A 23126-nucleotide genomic window follows, 5' to 3' on the forward strand; every position below is an offset into this window, starting at 1 on the left:
ACATTCTGATTTTTATTTCACTTATTTCCCTAAAATGTTTATCAACAATTTTATGGGGAAAGGTGGGCTTAATAACACAACACTATTATTCTGAACATTAATTGCGTATAAAAAGATATTTATACTTGTACACGTTAAAATGATGTAGCACTAGCTACTCTCTTTATCTTACCGTTACGTCAATCAAAACGATTTACTTTTTTATTCAATATAGATATTCCCAGCAAGGATTTACTATGTTATAAAGGGTACAACAATATTCTATCAATATTCTTTATTTCTGCTATCTAACGTTATTTGTTTGCAGCATGAGTATATCTTACAGCATATAGCATACACAAGTTTTTTATCAGTTCGTATATTCTTAATTGATTAAAATTGAATGTGGAATGAAAACGGTATGCGTGTATATAAAGTACACTAAATGTGTTGGAGATGAAAAAATACGACTTAATGATTGAAGGAAATAATGCAATTAAGACGAATATAACGACATTATCAATATTACTGGTGCTTGTGAATGTATTCAAATACTGAACAATCCTGAATTTATATTTATCTACATAATACATAGTAATTATCAATGATTAAAGGATAAAGAAAAAATGTCGATTGCTTAATACTCTTTACAATGGGGAGGCAGATATATGAAGACATTTTATATTATAACAAACACTTATAAGTCAATTACACTAGCATAGCTACACAAGAAAAGTTGAGAAAAAAATACTAAAAAAATTATATATACTTCACACAAAACATAGTTATATTATTTATTCCTTTTTTAGTAGCCTTTTCAGACCAGAATATTTCCTAAGAAATGTGTGAGTGGGAGCAGGATTGTTAGCTTGTTCTATTTTCTCCCTACATGCCCAACAGTGACGACTGTGGTATGTTCCTCGTGACAGAAATGTGTTAGTAATATGGCCACAGTTCTTCTCCTCAAACTTATAATCATTCACAGCTTCATTCGATTTACAGTTGTCATTATAACGGTTGAATATATCTGGGTAGGCTGATGTATTCAGTTTTGGTCGTGCCGGTGTTTTGTGATATACATCTTGAAGGCAGGTTAAACCTTTTCCAAACACTCCCTCGAAGAGAATGTATAACAACACGCTTGTTGAAATACCTAAGACCACTCCAAGAATGCCAAAGCCAACCCCCTTCCGTTGATTGTATGGGTAGCATATTTGTCGGCGTTCATTTCCAAGGAGACATTTGCAGTCTGAGTAATGCATATGTTCATTTGCCTGAAATGTTAAGTTAGGCGTGCTGAAATCATATTTAAGTGTAAAATTTCATAATTTTTTTTTCTGAATACTTGCAATACCAAATTTAAGTGCAATCATACACAATACAAGTAAAACATATTTACCATTAACATTATGCTAGTATTATTGGCTGGCTCGTCTCTAAATGCACAATTTGTTTCATGCCAATCATCCACACAAGAACATGTATAACCTGTTAAATTACTGTAACATGTCCCATCGTTAAGGCAAGGTAAGGACTTGCAGAAATCTATCCCTGCAATAAGAGAATTTAACATATTAATTAGAAGGTTCACATTTTACGAGTGACGATGACCGTTGTAAGATATGTAATGCTAAAATCTACAAGTGCTTACACAATGAAATAAAACAGTTTAATCATCTGTGAATGTTGTAAATATTATCCATATTTGAAAGTTAATAAACTACTCTAAGTGGTGATCAGGACGGTTTCAATATAAACAAATAAAGGATTTCACTGAGATGGTTTGGCATAAAATTGTTATTTTTTAGACTTGTCTACAATTTGATAAAGGTGTGGACCAATATGTGCAAAGTTTCAGATCATCCACTCATTCATGTTTTATACAAATAATTCTTTTATTAACTCGGCAAAATTACATTAAAATAAAAACCATTCAAACACAACATTTTTAACTCAATTCTGGCTCATTGTCGCACAAAAGCTTGTTAAAGATTTTACTATCAATATGTTTCTCAATATCCTTTGCATATTGTGATCCCTTTAGTGACACGGATCTATAAACGATTTTCAAATATTATGTTTAAAGCATTCATGTGTAACATAAGCGGAGTTCTACTTTTTATTGTATAAGAAAGACAAAGCATCAAACCAGGTAACGTGTAAAACATTTAACATTTTTGCCACTGCTAGCGAAAAACAAAATACATAGAGTCTGATGTTTCTCTCTCTCCATTTATAGCAATTGAAAGAAATGTGCTTCAATGTTCGATGTATAAAACAACTTCTTACTAAATATTTTAACTTAGAAATGTTAAAAACTGATTCGTATTTTAAATCAATATAGTAATCATGTAACCTGTCTGGCATAATTTTCCTGTGAAGCTTGGTAAGCAATGACAGACACCTTTCCCAATGAGATCCACGCATGTACCACCGTTTAAACAACTCATGTTAGAACATTCATTGATTTCTAAAGATAAAAAAGTTAATTGTATAACCTATGGTAATCACATTTATAAGTGCATAATTGAAATAATGACCGAAATTCTCTATATTACTTCACAACGTTATTTAAGGGAAAGAAGACTTTAAATAAAACTGTACTTTTGCACTTTTAGAAACAAATCCTAAGTATGGGATGCAGGACTTCTGTTAAGATATTGCTTGAGCAGAATTTAATTATAATCCACTGGTATCATGACATAATAACATAAACATTATATTAAAGTATGTTTTATTGAAAGGTCCATAAGTAATGTTAAGTATGCCGCTTCAGATCGTTTTCAAAATATCAGTTTAAATCATTCAAACATATTCAAGCAGCATAGACAAAGGCATGACAATTTTTAATGAAAACGTTGTTTATTGTTAATAAAATATTTACCGGTTTCGCACTGCAATCCCGTAAAGCCAGCGACACAACCACAGAAGAATTCGTTGATCAAGTCGAAACACGTGCCATTATTCAGACACGGGTCACTAGCACATTCATTTATATCTGTTGAAAATGACAAGAACATGTGACTTTAGTTTTGGCAGGCATATAGTTATGCGTTGTTGTACTTTATATTGTACAATACTTGAGAATATGCTATTTATCTTGCTTTGTTAATTTGAAACACGTAGATATTTTTAAATGGATCATGCAAGTAAAAGAACCTTATAGATAACATTATGGCTTCAAACACACACACATTCATGTGTTACGTCTCACTTGATTGTATCAACACAACTGATAAAACTCTCTTCTAAAACGGTATGAAGTTATTGAAACATTCTGAAGCTAAAGTATGAATACAAATATCCATACGAAACAGTGGCATTCGCGTTTGTTATATAATTTTACCATTACAGAATAAATACAAGTTTTAACATATTGTAGCAAATTATTATAACAATCTTCTGCTTGTATTTGTCAAAAATGTGTTTCATTATTATAAGTATATAACTATCAGCTGTAAAACCATACCTGTTTGACAAAGCAAGTCCGTGTATCCAGGGACACAAGTACATACAAAATTGTCCGTAAATCCCGTTCTTGTACAATTGCCTCCATTTTGACAGGGGCTGCTTTTACATGGATCAATATCTTCAAAAAAAAAATATCATATCATACTTCATTTCCTCTAAGATTTAGATTATCTAAATTTCGAGACCTTGTTTTGTATTAAATAGATATATGAAAATATATACATGTTTAACTTTTTTTCTCAATTCCCCCTCCCCGTTATGTTTGTTTGTCATTCGAACATTTTGAATGATAAATATAAACGTTATGTTAGGTTGATGTAATGAAATGTTTTAGATAACACTATGACCATCTCATCCAACTGTTAATGTTGTAAAGGTACAGGTTATAATAAAAATTCATTTACATTTTGCCGTATTTATTTCCATTTGCATATTCTAATCTTAATTTAGTGAATATTCAATAATTCATGTGGCACATGAAAATTTCTATAAATATCTTCCATAATATATCATTTACGCTTTCGTTTGATGAAACGATTGGAGAAGTCTTTTTTGTACTATATATTTATATATTTTCAAAGAATTATATTCTTTAACATGTCTTATCATCAATTGTTGTTTGGTCGTTCTCTATTAAAAGTCAATCGTTTGAGAGGAATGTGTAATTATTAACAATTTCACAAATGTATATCAAATGTTTGTGTGTCATTTTTAGGGATATACATCTAATTCAATTCAACCTGACAACGACGCAATGAGGATAGTGTCACTTTGAATTGAATATAACAATTTAATAGAAGATACAAGTACTTGATTTAAAACTAGTCAATTTTTTTCTTCAAAAACATCACAGTTCGAATAATTCACACGACTTCGTGGTAGATAACATTATGATAAACTTACCCCATGCAACAACTTTTAAACAATGCGAGTCACTGCTAATCCTGAATAAAGAAATATACAATTTAAATTTAATATGACCAGCTTAATTACATCGATATCTTTTAAATCTCGTTATTTTTTTAAATATCCTTATTAAGAAAAATGGATTTAAACAAGGAACATACGGTGCAAAGATGGTACAGACATTTATAATATATCATCACATGTAAACCCTTATGGCAATATATCAAACTACAGTCATGTAAATTGTTTAGGATTTATTCAGCATAAAAATAATGTCTCAATTAAAAATGATTACCAAATGGATTTGAAAAGGAACGCTTATTAGCTATTTCTGTCAAAGGAATTCACAAGATTAATACAGTATTCAGGAATCATTCTATGTAAAAATAAATTTTATTTGATTATGCAACATGTGTTGTTGCTTTTTATGAAGCAAAACAAACATACCCGAAATAATCAGTTGCCTCGATACAAAGAGCGTGTTGTCCTTTATTTTCCTGTTTTGGTACCCACGTAACTACGATTTTGTAAACATTTGGGCGTCCGGGAACGGACTGAATTGAAGACTTTCTTACGCCAGGTGGTGCTGTAAGCTCAAACGATGTTATTCTGTTTTCGAAACAAAATCGAAAGAAAATAACAGAGAGTGTAATAAAAAAATCTCTTATAGGAAACAATATCAAATTTCTTCTAATTTTTCAAGAAAAGTAGGATTTTTGTGTTTATTTTTAAGCAATTTATTCTTTCAAATTCTTGTTAATAAAACTAGAGCAAATTAATGATTATGCTATATTAGTTTTATTCCTCTTCTGTAAATGATTAAGTCTATAAAGAACAATCAGGTTCGTGTAAAATTAAAGATGATTCTAGAAACCTTCTTAGATAATTTGTTGCAAAGCATGTTTCCGGTTTACTGACCTTGTACCTTTTGATGTAGCATAGCAGGTTATTGTAAGCTTTTCACCAGGCGTAAGAATATACAGTTGGTCTTCCGGAGGTGTTGGCGTCACAAAGACAGGTTTATCAGAACATGATCTTGATGGTATGTCTGGGGTGTTAATTAAGAACTGAAAGGTGATTTAAACTACAATAGTTTTGTACATTATGAACAAGTAATATAAAGCATGAATCGGACAATACTTAGAATATGTTGTCACAATCTAAATAATATTTAAGGAATACCATTCAAAATTTCTTACTGCCACTCTCGAAATGTTAACTTCTTTAACAATTGCTTTTTTAAACAATTTAATACCTGCATAGGTACACTGGAAATGACATCATCTTTCGTCAAAACTGAACCATTGAGGGATAAGGCCTGATTCGGTGAATCTTCTATTGTTATCGCAACAGCGAACCAACCGTTTCGCGTGTGTTTTGCAGAAACTGTTAAAGAGCAATTGTCCTGTAATAAAATCAAAATATCCATAATACACAAAATAAGTTATAACTTTAAACAACGCAACAATTCAGAAACTTAAAACTGAGAAAATTCATCGTAATGAAGACTATTGAATAACAACGCTTAATAAACATTGATATATTGCCTCAGAAAGTGACTTGATTTTAATTTAAATGACCAATCTCTGATTTCATCACACGCCTTATTATAATTTATAATTAGTATGATTGAACAGAAAACAAAATAAATTATATAATAGCTACTTTTGAAATACTTATCAAACGGTATATTAGGATAAGGACGAATTGTTGTTAAACTCTTACATGATCAATCATCGAAAACGGCAAAGATTTACAAACGGACGCACATTCGTCGCCTACCGACCACCTGCATGTTATTTTGTCACCATCTTGATCCATCACTGGTAACTTTATGGTATTTGTGCAGCCGTACTTCATTCTAAATTGTGATTGTGCGATACATATTTTATGGCAAATAAAGGAAAAAAATAAATTAATCAAAGTAAATGAGTCTTGTATCGTGTTTTATGATATTACTCTGCTTGTTTTTTTTTATATGTTTCATCCTGATATTCTGTGTCAACAGACTATAACTGAAGAATCATTACTTAAGTATGACAAAAATGACTTTTCATGTGTGTAATGTTGAGTAAGCGTAGACACTTTTCTTTTATCTTAAGCATTAGTCTAACATTGCATAAAATATTAATATCCTCGCCTATAAACTGGTTTTCCTGACGTTACAGGGCTCATATTTGGTCTTCCAGTGTCGTTTCTAGAACGAAGGTCCACAACAGTAGATATAGTCCAACGTCCACCGGTACCAGAGCTAATATTAATCCAATTTCCACCTGCAAACCTGTTACATAGGTTAGCATAATATCAAAGGGTGTAATAAATCCTTACTTATAATCAAGACAACATCACGAAATAAAGGTGATACATGTAAACGTATTATTATTTCCTTTTGCAAATCTTGTACTGCTACATTATTAAAAATAACAATATCTTTTTCAAATGATGACTTTTTTGTAATATGCAGCACGTAAAAATATTCATTTTATAGGATCTTTTAAATAATGCGTAAAACTTTTGCTACAGAACAAGAAGAAATTAGTTTACTCGATAGTGAACGGTCCCTTGTATGGAAATGTATATTTAAAGCTGTTTTCTCCCTGCTCCCAGTTTTGTGTTTTGCTAGCTGCCGTACAAAAATAGTTTACATCCGACAACTTGTCATTATTTGGTTCACATCCCTGTTGAAAAAGGATAAATACTTTTCTATTGGTCCATATGAAAATGTTCCATGTTCCTAGACTTCAATACCATTACGTTTTATATACACGTATATATAAATGTGTAAGAAATTATTTAATTGCAAAACATTTTTTACATGGACGACAGATTAATGTTTGAATTGTGCACTTTCTCTGAAAGAAACCGAACTAAAGTAAAAAAGAATTTAAAAAACATTAAATATTTATACTGTTTTTGTTGCAAAACGATGCTTTCTTCAGTATGCCTACCTTCAAAGTTAACACTGTAGGAAACAGATGTTAAGAAACTTACCTTTGAGCAAACCCACGCCCCTCGGGGTCCCATTGAATTATTCACATATTTTCCGATCAAATTTTCATTACATCCTGGCCCCAAACCGAGAATCCAACCAAGTTTAAATGTGAACTCAACCTTTAAATAATTGTTGATAAGACAGTGTTTAATTTTTCTAAGAGACAAACTGGAGGAATGATAATATTTTCTTACATGGGCGCTTGACTTACAAAGCATCTGCAAGATATAGGTGTGTCATTCTTACATTCTAATTAAAAGATAAACGAAATTACACTTGAAGTTTTTGATACTGTCATTTGAATTATAAACTGTCATATCTGAGGTCATACAATGTGTTATTATTTCTTATGCTATTCATTATCTTATTGCCTAACTGTTCTACCTTTTAAATGAAGAAGAACAAACGTGAAACAGTGAAAAATAAATTTAATTGTTTTAACAATAAATCAGGTTTTCCGGTGGCACTCCAACTTATTGTTCCGCCACGAAAATGATTTGCTGAAGACAAACGGAATAAAATGAGAAAAATGAAGTACAAAATGTTTGTAACAGGCATAATTTAGTATTACGTTCCGATACCTAATATCAAACACATTGTAACCGTGATCAGATTTAAATGATATCTTGATGCGGAAGAAAGCCGCTTTATAGATTAGTTTGACTGAGCAAAGATAAGCTTTATTGTCAAATGCTTGCGGGAGTAACGGTAAAAAGTATTGAATGTTCAAGTTGTATATTTAGTGGTATATTTAGCCAATTTTAAGATATGCAATGATATAAAATCGCAATATGACTGCAAGAAAAGGTTCTGAGTATCAGGAGCAAATACGATAAGGTTGTTTCCAAAAATGTCAGCATTTACTTTTTGACCTCTCCTTTTTTCTGTCTGCATTTTGATAGTTATACGGCAAAAGTCCTGATAAAATATCAGACATATTCACCATGTTAATGGTATTTTGAATGATTATATCTTATTGAAAATATTATCGTGGATTGATTAAATACTTATAAAATGAAAAAACGCTACTCCAAATAGCATACTATCAGTACATATCAGCTTATCTCATAGGGTAAAACCAACTACGTAAATTGCGTGACAAAAGGCTTGCAAAAAGTCAATGTAACCTTTGATCTAATCGATTTATTTTCTTGAACAAACCATTAGTAAATAATTAGCATTGATTTACAAGTACACATTTATCAAAATTAACTTGCCTTTCATCTTTACTTCCTGTTTCTCTCTTTTATTTCATTTTCTTTTTTTCTTTTGATTAGACTTAATCTGCTGCATGTGTGCAGTTAAAGATATAAGTTACGGCAAGGTAATACACTAACATGCGATTCCATTGCTTGCAGAATTCACGCTTCTTGATATAAGTGTCAACAATTTACTTTTTATATTGACTAGAAATATAGGCAACGTAATTATGCAATAATAGTTAGCATTTATCACTGTTTACAAATAACTTAAGATACAATAGATGTCATATTTCAATCGATTATTTGAATAATATGAAGTATACACTGGAAGTTTGTCTCCCGCTGTTATAGGTGAATGTCAAAATAAAAATAAAGTACATACTGCCGAGAAAAAAGATGGTGAATGATTCTTGAAACTGCACACTCGCCCTATTATATAATAACGTCACATAAGATCGCTTGAAAATCTACAAAATAAAGGATAATAATAGAATCGACGATCCAAATATTCAAGGAAAACAACTCCAGCTACTCTGTTACAGCACTTGGGCCCAGAAAGAAATAAGACTCATTCACAATAAGAAACCATTATGACCTTTTTAAGGAAGAGTTCAGAATGTTGAAAGGAGCTCTTGTTTCTACCGTACAAGTAAAGTAAAGTTGATTTGTTTCCGAATTTTCATGAAAATAAAATAATTCTATAGTTTTCTGTGTCAAATTTAAACCAAAGATACGATATAACAAGAAAAATAGATCTAGAAATAAACTACAGCGAAAACATTGCCAAATTGATGCCGGTTTCTATTTATATATTCTATATACCCTAATAGTACATTTGTGTATATAGTCTCAGTTGAAGGACAATGAAGTAGAGGTTACAAAATAAGTAACGTAATTTTTCGTTTGTGTTTTGTTTTCGATACTACACTCTGCTATTCATTCATTTTGATTACTTCGTGTTATAAATGTTCAAATCTTTAAGTTAGGCATTTTAGACAGAAAACAGAAAAAGTGTTTCAAGTCAAAACATTGAATAAGTTTTTGAGTACAGATAAACAAATAAAAAAAGCAAAAAATGTTGATAATTCTTGTAAAATAAATTGGACACTAAACATGTGTTTCCAATACACTTTTATATTATTCCCAATTATTATTTTTTTTATTTAGATAGTGCTGATATCATGCCCCGGACAGGAGAGTCATGAATGGGAATATTACAATTGAATCTACAAGTTTCATGCAGTGACATTGCACTTTTCTGTGTCATCGTGTATCATTTTTTTACATCTACATGTATGTTTCGTGTTTGAAATCATTTCATTGAATGGAGTAAGTTGGAATATGATGTGGACCCGTTAAAAGTGTTTTGTGGATGCACGAATAAAAAGGGGCACTTTAGCATTATAACTGCATACAAATAAACTACTGTTTTTTTTTGTTTTTTGTTTTTGTTTTTTTTTTCGCGTTTCGTTATTTGATGTTCCTAATAAATACTATCAATAGATAAATCTGTTTCGTTATATGCGAGTGCAAAACCATTGACTGTTATGTTTTGATCATTATGAAATCACAGGGACCATCACTGCAGCCAGCAATTGCTACATGGAACGTTTGGTCGCGCATATTAAAGTGCGTGCAACTACCGTGCTTTTACGTGGGATTTCGTCCGATTATGCATTTTTCTTCTTCTACATAAATGTTTACCTGCGTGGGCAGCTTTTATGCATAAATGATTTTAATGCATGCACTGTAGGTATTTATCTTGATAAAATAAATAAGCAAATTATTTAAAGTGCGTTATCGGTTCAACAAGTAAGCATTACGCCATGATTTATATACGTTTACCTAAAATTCTTTCAAGACATACAGTTTAATATAGCTTACAAAACATGGTAATATGCATTTAATAAGGTTGTTCGATTTACTCGTACCTCGATATTACGATATTAGTTTACACATAATGGAGTCCGTCCACTGAAATTTCGCCTTATTTATCCCATAGTACATGTAGTACATTCGTCACAACTAAGGCTTAATTCTGGACACAGCATATCCGGTACAGAAATTTGATGGCTATTAATTTATGGAATCACTATAAAATGATTTTTAAATATTGTTCAATTCAGTGTTTATCAATTGTAATCGTAATAAAAAAATCACACTCAAAAAATCACTGATAAAAGATTTATCAAATATCTTTTTTTCAGACTTTGATGAGCTGACATTGTTGCATCAATTAAACAGGTTCAATCTCATAAACAGTACCTTCTGCTGTTACCGTTGTCTTTACGATTATACAGGAGATCTTATTTCGATGCTAAGTATAATTTTAAGAGTGAGCATTATGTGGGCAAACTACATTGATATAATTAATCTTAATTTGGCGATGCTCGTGATGTTGCCTGGTCCTTTTTTCAAGCTTTCTTCATCTGGAGCTATACATAGCGGTCTCATTTCAAATTAGGTAAACAGCCTTGTCAGATATGAAAGAGAAAGGTAGGATATGATTTTCAGTTTGAAAATCTACTTTGCTTTTAGAAATTTATGATTGGATTTTGTTGTACCAAAAATCATAGGAAAGTATGCATGTATCTAAATCTATTTACATATTACTGTATACATATGAGGTATATTTCTTTCAAAGAATGATTAACAATATGTTTTAACACATATTTCATGAATAAGATTGTGAAACTAGTCATAAAATAATTATCTATTTACTATAATGTTCCAGAAAACATTCTCAAAATAAAATTATATGCGTTCACATTTGAAGCAGCGCTTATGTGTGCATATTCACCATAACAAGAATATATATTCATTTTCAAACCAATTTATAATGCATTATCTTTAAACATTTTTTATGGATCATTTGCATTAGTATTCGTTAAAATTCATGTTTGATAGTAACGAATGTTCTGCTGAGATGTGTCGAAACGATGGGAAATGCACGGATCTATTAGCCTACTTCCGATGCAATTGCAAATAGGGATTTATTGTAGAATTTGTCAAACAGGCTATATCAAATATTAAACAAGAAAAATATTACATACATTCGTATGTAATATAAGTACGATTGCTTACTACTTTTTGTGAAGACTTTATGTTTGCTGAATTAAAGGTGTAATGTAAAATGAACAAACATGTCATGAGATATTTTATATCTTTAAACATTTTCATGGAATGTAATTAATGTATCACCATATTAAAGTTGCATGCCTTCAGATGAGAAAAATGATTTCAAGGAAATCAAAATATGAAAAAAAAGAAAATTCACGGTCAATTGACTGCTTTGAAGCATAATCACAAAATAAAATTACAGGAAATTAAAAACCTTTTTAATACACTTAAGGTAGAATTTCATTGTAAATCATAGTCAAAGATTTGAGATATGATTATCTATTCATATTAACATCATTATTGGTTATATATTGATAAAAAAAAAACCCGAAAGACACAGTTTGTAAATATTTATTACAATAAAATATGAAAAAGGTATACGCGCCGATGTTAGCTATAATTAAAATTCCCGCGCTAAGTCGCGGTGGTGCTTGGGATAATTACTTGATACTGTAAATGGCAGCCATTTTACGATACGAATCGTCGGACAGTTTGATTTGAAAAAATACTTGCAGTTCAAAGTTTGCTGGCTACATAAAGATTATCGATTTACTCTTTGCACACTTTTTCTCTGCCTGAGTATAATAATATTGACGTGTTTTCATTGGCTTAAACCATCACGTTAGCAATACACATGTAGGTGTGAACTAATTTCGTGTTCATTAAAATTATTCCGTTAATAGACATATAACAATCTTATTTACAAATGAATTGATAAAACAACAATCCCAGAAGCATTTAAGATAATAACAATCATTGGAAAAAAATAAATGCATATAAATTGTAAATTTGTGTATGACAACTCAACCCCCTAAACAAAACATAATAGACTCAACCAAAACAAGCGCCTGCTTCTTCACCTAACTATGTAGTTGCATGACCATGATTAGCAATTTAGCAAATCAAATCTAAGAGATAAACCTATTGTAAAAATAATACTATGACCACAGCAGATTTCGTACAGAAAAAATAATATCGGTCTTAGCGGTGTTTATCGGCTATTTAACACCGGTTTGGAGTTTTGATGCGTAGGAATTGACCACGAAGGCCGTAGGCCTGAGTGGTTAATTTTTTCGCATCAAAACGACAAAACCGGTGTTAAATAGCCGATAAACACCGCTAAGACCGATATTATTTCGATTCTAACAAGATAAAATAAGGAAGATCACTAATGTTATTTTTTCAAGCGGAAATAACTTCCGGTGCCGATTTTCGTATAACGCTGTTCGATTTCGCACCCTACTGTTGCTAAGATATAGAAATTATTAAACAAAAGAAATAATAAGAAAAAAAGTTATTTTATCAAGTTTTCAACAATAAAAACTTACGTCTTAGAATGGATTGTATTGTGTTTACATCAGTGCCCCATTTATCATTCTTGTATGTATGAAATAATGTCAGCTTGTTTATAAATGAGTTGTTTACTTAGGATGAACTTTTGGTGTTCACACGGTGAAAGATATTTCGATCTTACACTAAACTAAACAAATTTTCTCTTTAGTAAATGCAAAGAAACGTTTTAAAAAGACATTAAACCTAATTCTTAATGAAAAGCGCGCTAAATAATAATACAACGTGACGTCATTTACGACGTCACGTCATTTAGTTGGTTCCCAGTACTGTGCACGCTGGTATTTCACTGAAACAACGTAAGGGGCTTAAATTCAAAACAGTGAAATATCAAATTGATAATTTCACCGTTTAAAACAGTGAAATTATCAGTTTTTTTATCACTGATATATTTCTATAAACCACCGAAAAGCATGTAATTATTATACTATTATATTTACATAAATCATAATCAATTCTAATTTCTTTGTGAACAAAAGTTGTTTTTAAAGATCCAAACCTGTTTTGTATGTTGATAATTATGCAAACTCGAACTATTTAATTATAATCGTGTCCATTAAAATACAAACATCAGGTCTTATAAGAGAAAATTATTCAGTACAGTACTTCTGCAAAACATTACACCAGGACTCATTCCAAACGTCAACAAAACTTTAATCAGTTGATACATTAAGATGGAAGAAGTTCTAGAAGTTTTACCGGTTAATTGAATGGCTTAATCAATAATGTCGTTGCCCAGAATTTTAGAGAATAAACATACATTAACGTTGAATCATATATCTTGGTCAAAATCAAATTTAGTAATGTTTTGATACGTCCCACTTTTCATTTCTTTTGATTGTTTACTATCGCATGTATTATATTTTGTAGGTAATAAAAGGATGCATTACTCTGAATGGGACCGTTACGTTGGTCTTGCTAGGCAAGAATTGTGCTCCAAATCCAAGACCGGTGCCATCACTGGATACGGTACTTTAGGAACTTTTCTTGGAATTCTAACAGTAATGGTGACATGTTTTATTTCAGGTTATTCTCAGTACGACCTTCTATGTTGTAGCGTGGAAAAGTAGAAACAAAATAAAGATGTAAATATAACAAATAAGGTTGAAGAACAAGACAAAGTCGTTCCAGATATTATTTCAATGATCAAAGAAACGAAATCAAACAGAACAAGTTATCACACAACTGGACATTTGCATAGAAAATGTTTGGAATATGAATGAAAATATAACGGTGCTCCTCAATCAAAATTCTGGTAGCCCTCAAAAATAAACTATTTTTTATTTCTATACCATGCAATATTTATTTATTTCAATTGTGCAAAATCGACGTTATTGATAATAAAAAAACAGAATGGGTATCCAGTGTCATATCTATTGGAATTCATTTTTAGATGTAGTTTTAAATATCAATATTACATCATTATAATGCGAATATATTTCTCGGACTATGAATACAATAAAGAACCACTGAAAAATCTTCATAACACACGTGTGTGTATAAACGTAATTATTGCGTTGTTTTCTTTATAGCATATTCCACGACGCAAATATCATTAACTTCAATAAAATGTTTATTGTAACAGCGCTTTGATGACTAAATCGTTGATATACATTTTCAATAACCAAATGTTACTGTTCATTTTCCGACATTATCTATTACTTCACTTAAATCGCTCAAAAATGTTTATAAGCAATTTGGTGGAGAAAAGGTGGGCTTTGTTTCTTTTTTCGTAATTTTTATTGCGTATATGTATAACCTTTCCCTCTTTATCACACAGTTAGATTAATCAATACGATTAAATTTCATATTTGCTTATGCAATACAAATCTTCAGAGCAAAGATTTACAATGCTATTAAATTTACAACAATATTCGTTCAATGCTCTTTATTTCTGACATCTAAAATTGTTTATTTGCAACATTAGAAAATCTCAACAGTGTTCTGATTCAGAAACACATAAATAAAAATGTTAATAAATTTGTGGATAATCAAATGATTCAACGTCATGTGAAAACGTTATGCATGTATATGAAAATACTTCTGTACACGTCTTTGATAATTTCATAATAATGTAATGATTTAAGCGCTACGGTTACTGCACAAGGACATCATGGACTTCAGAAAAACTAGAACGACTTTATAAATATTACACGTGCTGTTGCAGAGATTGAAAAAAATGAACACTTCAAATCTATCTAAAATTACACAATACTTATTAGGAATTAAAGAATTGATATACATTAAAAGAAATGCTCAATACAATACTCTTTACAATGGAAAGGCAGCAGATATATGAGGATATTTATATTGTAATAAACACCTAGAAGTAAATAGCACTAGCAGCATAAGAAAAATTGAAATAATGTACAAAATATAATACGTGATATATGCTCAAAACTAAATATAGTAATACAAGTCATTCCTTTTTAAGAATCCTTTTCAGACCAGAATATTTCTTCAGGAATTCGTGAGTGGGAGCGGGATTGTTGGCTTGTTCTATTTTATCCCTACATGCCCAACAGTGACGGCTGTGGTATGTCCCCCTTGACAGGAATGTGTTAGTGATATGACCACAGTTCTTCTCTTCAAACTTAAAATCATTCACAGCTTCATTCAATTTGCAGTTGTCATTGTAGCGGTTGAATATGTCAGGGTAGGCTGACGTATTCAGTTTTAGTCGTGCCGGTGTTTTGTTATATACATCTTGAAGGCAGGTCAAACCTTTTGCAAACACTCCCTCGAAGAGAATGTATAACAGCACGCTTGTTGAAATACCTAAGACCACTCCAAGAATGCCAAAGCCAACCCCCTTCCCTTTATTGTATGGGTAGCATATTTGTCGGCGTTCATTTCCAAGGAGACATTTGCAGTCTGAGTAATGCATATGTTCATTTGCCTGAAACATTAAGTTAAGTGTCTTGAAATCATTATAAAATGTCAAATTTTATATTTATGAATAGTTTAAGTGCAATCATACAAAAAAACAAGTATTAACATATTTACCATTAACATTATGCTAGTATTATTGGTCGGCTCGTCTCTAAATGCACAATTTGTTCCATGCCAAGCATCCACACAAGAACATGTATAACCTGTTAAATTACTGAAGCATGCCCCACCGTTAAGACAAGGTAAGGACTTACAGAAATCTATCCCTGCAAAAAGACACTTAAACATTATAAATTTTACATATAACTTTTGAAATCTGATTTAGAATCGCACAAGAGCTGGTTTCAGATATATTTCTTAGCATGTTTCTTAATACCGTGTGCATACTTTGCTGCTGTAATTGACACTGATCTATGTACGATTTACATTTTTTTTTAATTTTAGGCGTTTGTATCTAAGCGGAGGACTACTTTTATGTATATATGAACGAAAAAGCATTGCGCAAGGTATGGTGTAAAATGATTCTACATTATTTGCAATTGCAATTGCCATTTATTGAAGAAAGTAAATATTGTAGCTAGTATGTCGGACATTATAGCGGAAGAAAAATAAATACACAAACACATATAATCCTGGTGTTTCTCCATCTTAATTGATAGAAAAAAATGTTTTATTTTTCCCTCTATTTGCAATATGTCCTTACTAAATATTTTAACTTATAAAACAATTTAATGATTTGGATTTTTAATGAAGATAGTAATTAGGTAACCTGTCTGGCATAATTTTCCTGTAAAGCTTGATAAGCAATGACAGACACCTTTCCCAATGAGATCCTCGCATGTACCACCGTTTAAGCAACTCGTGTTAGAACACTCATTGATATCTTAAAATACAAAAGTTTAATGCAAAAATATCTTATAAGAACATAATTGAAAAAATGATCAAAATTCTCTATCTAACTTACACAAAGAATGAAATTTCTATTAAATAACATGATACTTTTTTTCAAAAGCAAACGTTTATTATGTGATGCCGGACGTCTGTGAGATATTGCTTGAGCAAAATTCAATTATAATTCGCTGTTATCGTGACATGATAACATAACAACATTTACATAATAATATATTTATAAGTTCCATAAGTAATGTTAGATAGGGTACTAGCAAGTTCAAATCATCTTCGGATCGTCTTCAATACATTAAGTTTAATCATCAGGATAAAACATAAGTACACATACATTCCAGAAGCACAGACAAAGACATGAATATTATTTGTAATGAAAACTTTATTGCGACAAATAAGTCAAATGTTTACCGGTTTCGCACTGCACTCCTGTAAAACCTTTAACACATCCACAGAAGAATTCGTTGATCAGGTCGAAACACGTGCCATTATTCATGCACGGGTCACTAGCACATTCATTAATATCTGTTGAAAATGACAAGAACAAGGCTTAAGGTTTGGACAGACATATAGTTGTACATTTGTTACAATACTGGCTAAGAATATGCTATGTGTCTGGCTGTGTTGAAAGAACATTTGCTTTAGAACATATAGATATTTTATATCATATTAGTTAAAGTACTTATAGATAGAATTATGCCTCCAAAATCACACACATTTGTTAAGTCTCATTCGCTTGTATCAACACATATTTGATTAAATGCATACTTCTTCTAAATAGTAAGAGCTTTTGAGAAATTCTAAAGCTAAAATATCAGTCAGAGATCAACACAACAAGGCGACGTACACTTTTGTTCTATTTTTTAATCATTCACGTACGAATTTGATTAGCAAAATATTGTAATAAGTAATTATAGAACATATCTATCTTTAAAAATCATCTATTTGTCATTCAAGTGCTGTTTATAAAAGTATGCAAATACCAGCTGTCAAACCATACCTGTTTGACAAAGTAAGTCCGTGTATCCAGGGACACATGTACATACAAAATTATCAGTAAATCCTGTTCTAGTACAATTTCCTCCGTTTTGGCAGGGGCTGCTTTTACATGGATCAATATCTTCAAAGGAAAAAAGATATTATGATGCTTTGGCTTTTGTCTGGGTTATAATACTTTATAATCTAAATTTCGAGATCACGTTTTGTATAAATAGATATATGAAAATAAATGTCACGGCTATATTTTTGTTATTCGGAAATTGTGAACGAAACATCTATAGGTTATGATATATTGTAATGTTAAAGAAACGTTTAGCCCATCCAAACGTTTCTAAATGTTGAGAGTACAGGTAAAACTTAAAGAAGTTTACATTTTGCAACATTGTTTTTCATTTTCATATTCTACTTAAAGATGTAATTAATATTAAAAAACTGACGTATTTCTATAAAAAAGCCTTCATAAATGATCAGTTACGCTCAGTTCATAAAAAAGAGTCGTACAGTCCTTGATGTATTAGACAGTTTTAATATTCTTAAAGATATACAATGCTCATCCTTGAGTAAAATAGTTTTGTCACAGAAATTTATTGAAATCAATTAAATTCTTACTCAACATGTCTAATTTGAAATACAAAAGAAATGTAAAAACTACGTATGAGAAGCAATAACAGGTCAAGTAAAGCTGGTCTTTTCTTTAAAACAAGCTGCCATTTTCTTAAATGACAATGAATATTCATATTGTGACCATCTATAGTGTGTAATATTTAAACACATCATATTTAATTTGTGTATAGGCCAAAACATGCTTATTTTATATCTACAAAGAGACTGTGTATCAGTCATCAATATTTTCTAAAATCAAATTAGGGCATAGTATATCTTTTAACATTTCTATTTATCAATTATTGGTCAGTCTCCAATAAAAAGGGCAAACTTTTGAATAAATATCTAAATCAATTCAACCAGACAACACAATCATGAGCATAATGTCATTTTAACATTAAGATAACAGTGATAAATTATAGTAGATATGCGATTTAAAACATGTCAGTTTATTTCTTCAAGTGCATCAAAATTTGAAATAATTTATAAGGACTTCCTGATAGATAATAATGCGATGAGCTTACCCCATGCAACAACTTTCAAACAATGCGAGTCACTGCTTATCCTTAAATAAAGAGATATATAAATTAATGTGACAAGCTTAGTCCACATCAATTTCTTTTAAATAATCCAGGTGCTTTTGAAATATCGTTATTTAGATAAAAGTATTTAAAGAAACCATAGAGAATGCGTTGATTGCACAGTCATTTATAATATTTTAACAGATTTAAATCCTTATGGTAATATATCAAACTATATTGTTTAGGATATTGCGAAAATAATATGTCTCAGTTTAAGAAAAATGTAATTCAATGTCAAACAAATGGAACTGAAAAGAAAGTTTTATGCATATTGGCTAATTTTGTCGACGGATTTCATGTGATTTAATAAAAGTATTCTGAATTTATTTGATGTTATTTTATTTAATTATGAAACATTTGTTATTTTATTCGCTAGTCTAAGATATACATACGCAAATGAATCAGTGGCCTCCACACAAAGAGCGTGTTGTCCTTTATTTTCCTGTTTTGGTACCCACGTAACTATTATTTTGTAAACATTTGGGCGTCCGGGAACAGACTGAATAGACGATTTTCTTACGCCAGGTGGCGCTGTAAGCGCGAACGATGTTATTCTATTTTCAAAACGAGATAAAAAAAACAAGCATTGATATAAAACACATGCAAACACATAATTCAACAGGAAGACTTAAATACTTAAGAAATGTTAGTGTTCAGTGGTTATACTGAGTAAATTGTCTAGAAATTATTTAAGACTGTACATCCAGTGTCTTACGTTCAAACATATGTAGAGTATTTACCCTTGAGATTGTTCAGTCAATAATCGTTTCATTGGTAATACGGATCAAGTTGAAACTTTCATATTATGTCGGTTTTCATACCACTTTGCTGCTTGCTTACTAACCTTGCACCCTTTGATGTCGCATAGAAACTTATTGATAGCTTTTCACCAGGCGTTAGAATATACAGTTGGTCCTCTGGAGGTGTTGGCGTCACAAAAACAGGTTTATCAGAACATGATCTTGATGGTATGTCCGGAGTGTTAATTAAGAACTAAAATGTGTAAGCAAGGTGATGTAATTTTCTGATTGAAGTTTAGTTTAGTAATACAGAACACACACGTACTACGTAAATATGTGCTAATTGCCTTACTAATTTAAGGATTCAATAAAAAAAAATACAAAGTCCGGCTCACAACTTACTTTCATTTTGGAAATTTCAAATTCATTAGAAAAATGTACATCAAATAGCGTAATACCTGCATAGGAACACTTGATATAACGTCATCTTCCGTCAAAACTGAATCATTGACTGACAAAGCTTGTCTAGGAGAATCTTCTATTGTGATTGCAACTGCGTACCAACCATTTCTCGTGTGTTTTGCCGAAACTGTTAAAGAACACGTGTCCTGCAATGTTGGTAGAATAGAACAGATTGATAATTAAGATTATAGAAACAGTGATTAGACCACTATAGGTATGTTATATTATTCTGATTTTCTAAAATTAAAAGATACCGGTATCATAACTAGCCTCGTTTTCTGGAACAGAATACAATTATTTGTTTTGCTATACCATTTTAATGACAGTATCTCCCACTTGACGTATTCAAAATAATCAGTCATATGGGTCAAACTCCAAGGATGTAAGCCACTTTTAAACAACGTTTTTTGCCATATATAAATGTAAAGTATTAAGTGCTGTCAGTTAGAGATGACATGGTGAAATGTACAGAAATAAAACTTACGGGATCAATCATGGCATACGGTAAAGAGTTACAAACGGAGGCACATTCTTCGCCCTTTGACCATCTGCATGTGACTTTGTCACCATCTTGATCCATCACTGGTAACTGTATCGTATTTGTACAGCCGTACTTCATACTAATTAAATAATTGTGAACATACAGGTAACTATAATAGCTTTCAGCTGTTTTAATCAAATTTCGATAAAAGCAATGATATGTTTAAGACACCGATTTAGTATCCATATCGGCTCTTCAAAGAGTAACAAAGGCTGAAATTAATAGACACACTTGTGATTACTGTATTCTAGATAGAAAATGTTTACTTAGAATAAAAAGTTACCAAAACGGTACGCCAAACATTTAAGTCGATTTTTAATAATAAGTATTAGAGATTTTGCCTGTAAATTGGTTTTGCTGACGCAACAGGACTCATATTTGGTCGTCCCGTGTCATTCCGAGGTCGAAGGTCCACAACTGTAGAAATATTCCAAGATCCACCAGCACCAAAGTCAAGGGAAATCCAAGCCCCGCCTGTGAATCTGTTGAAAAAAAAGTTTATAGGACATGTAGGAAATCAAACCTTTAGATCACTCAGTTAAATTATCTACATCTTAAGATTTACCTATGTTATAACATAACTATTTGTCAACATAAAAATCTTCTGTTTTTTTTTTCAGGTTTCTTGAATTATTACATACAAAAATTTGGGTTACGTAATCATAAACAGTCGATAATTAATATATTAACTTTTGATTGATTAAGAATTATTGTTTAAACTTAAAAGTTGATCTAGTGACATATTTCATTTATCAATAAAAACAGAAATCATTTATTCAAATGATGAAATGTTAAACCCCGATGTTCATTGTTGAAAAACTTAAAGACATTACTCGACAGTGAATGGTCCTTGGTCGGGAAAGGTATATTTAAAGCTGTTTTCCCCTTGCTCCCAGTTCTGTGCCGTGCTTGCTGCCGTACAAATATAATTTACACTTGATAACCAAACATTTGTTGGTCCACATCCCTATTTGTACAAAAAACTAAACTCTATCGTCAAACATTTAACATTAACGTGGCCTTTGATTTAAAAGTAGTTTATCTTACTTGATGGCAGTAATGTGCAACTTATTGACTAACAAAAGTGTAAACTGTGTAATTTGCGATCATTTAAAATACGTAACCTTTAGTTATGATTGAGTGCTTATTTTCAATAAGAGTTAACCTTTATTTCATTTACAGTACATATAAATACACTAATGTTTAAAACAAAACAAAAAATTCAACTTACATTGGTAAGTGACAAGATAATGATTTTTTCTTTCATTTTATTATTCCTAATGTAATCGCAATCATTATGTTTATTTTGTTAGTGCAAAGAAAGTTTTGTTGCAGAGGTCTTTAAATACTATACGAAAAGCTAACATAGATTGAATAGAAAAGATACCACCAACAAAACAACAAATAAAACAACAGAAAAAAGAAAGAAACATACCCTTGAACAATACCACGCTGAAGAATTGCCCATTTTATTAACGTACTTTCCGATCATAGTTTCGTTACATCCCGGCCCCATACCGAGTACCCAACCAAGTTTGAAAGTAAATTCAACCTTGAAATGAATGTAATAAATAATTATATTCTTAATAAACATGTATCTTTACTGCTATTTTTTAACCCTTTAATAATATGCAACGAATCAGATTGAATAAACCTTATGAAAAATCCTAAGTCGTTAAATTGTAAACTTTAATACAAATAAAATGATGTGGATGCTGTAAGATATTTAGCTTTTACTTACAAAAACAAGAATATAATTATGACAAAACAAAGTTTTTTTTAATTGAAACGATTGTTTTACAGTTTGTCAGTTTGTCCAATGTTTATACTGAGCAAACATTTATTTAAAAGTGAAATTGTGTAAGGGTAATACCTCATTTGGTTTTCCGGTTGCGCTCCAACTGATAGTCCCGCCACGAAAATGTGAAGCCTTTGCATAAGAAATAAATAAAAGTATAAACAAGCAAGCATTTGAAAGAAACATTCTTTTATAACTTAATAATTAAAGTCGAAGTTATTTTTCTGCCTTTTAAGTTGTAAATATATAGACATGGAAAGAGTTGCTACAGCAATGTCAAAGAAAGCCGTTTTCGTACTTTTATACCTGCAGAAATATAGGTAGACACTAGATTTGTTTTTTTTAAAACGCGGAAATAGGCATAAAAATAATGGGCTGTTCAAAATGTGTTTTGTTTTTGTTGTTTTGTTGTTTTTTTTTTTGAAAACTTTATCGTAACTTTCGCTACAAACCCATATTGTCTTTTGTTTTTGTTTATTATCATTATTATTGTTATTATTGTTATTATTATTATTATTATCATATCATGAATTATTAGCCGTCGTTAAACGGTATGGTATAATAACGGCACGCAATGTATTCCTACG

General features: G+C 30.9%; 1 protein-coding gene across 1 annotated transcript; it reads right to left on the bottom strand.

Moving 5' to 3' along the window:
- Positions 1–72: 72 nt before the first annotated feature.
- On the bottom strand, positions 73–22798 carry LOC132735040 (uncharacterized). Its single transcript, XM_060721939.1, has 26 exons — positions 22615–22798; positions 22177–22293; positions 21575–21708; positions 21083–21223; positions 20685–20820; positions 20197–20346; positions 19843–19991; positions 19391–19552; positions 18942–18982; positions 17816–17935; positions 17227–17340; positions 16682–16795; positions 16027–16178; positions 7348–7467; positions 6901–7034; positions 6497–6637; positions 6082–6217; positions 5612–5761; positions 5275–5423; positions 4804–4965; positions 4354–4394; positions 3449–3568; positions 2864–2977; positions 2336–2449; positions 1379–1530; positions 73–1253 (listed from the first exon to the last, which is right to left on the bottom strand). Exons 1-26 carry the CDS (start codon positions 22723–22725, stop codon positions 774–776), a joined length of 3654 nt encoding a protein of 1217 aa, XP_060577922.1. The 5' UTR covers positions 22726–22798; the 3' UTR covers positions 73–773.
- Positions 22799–23126: the final 328 nt, after the last annotated feature.

Source organism: Ruditapes philippinarum, unplaced genomic scaffold (genome assembly GCF_026571515.1).
Source record: "Ruditapes philippinarum isolate M1 unplaced genomic scaffold, ASM2657151v2 ctg3423_1_1_1_1, whole genome shotgun sequence".
In the NCBI taxonomy this organism is placed as follows: Eukaryota; Metazoa; Mollusca; class Bivalvia; order Venerida; family Veneridae; genus Ruditapes; species Ruditapes philippinarum.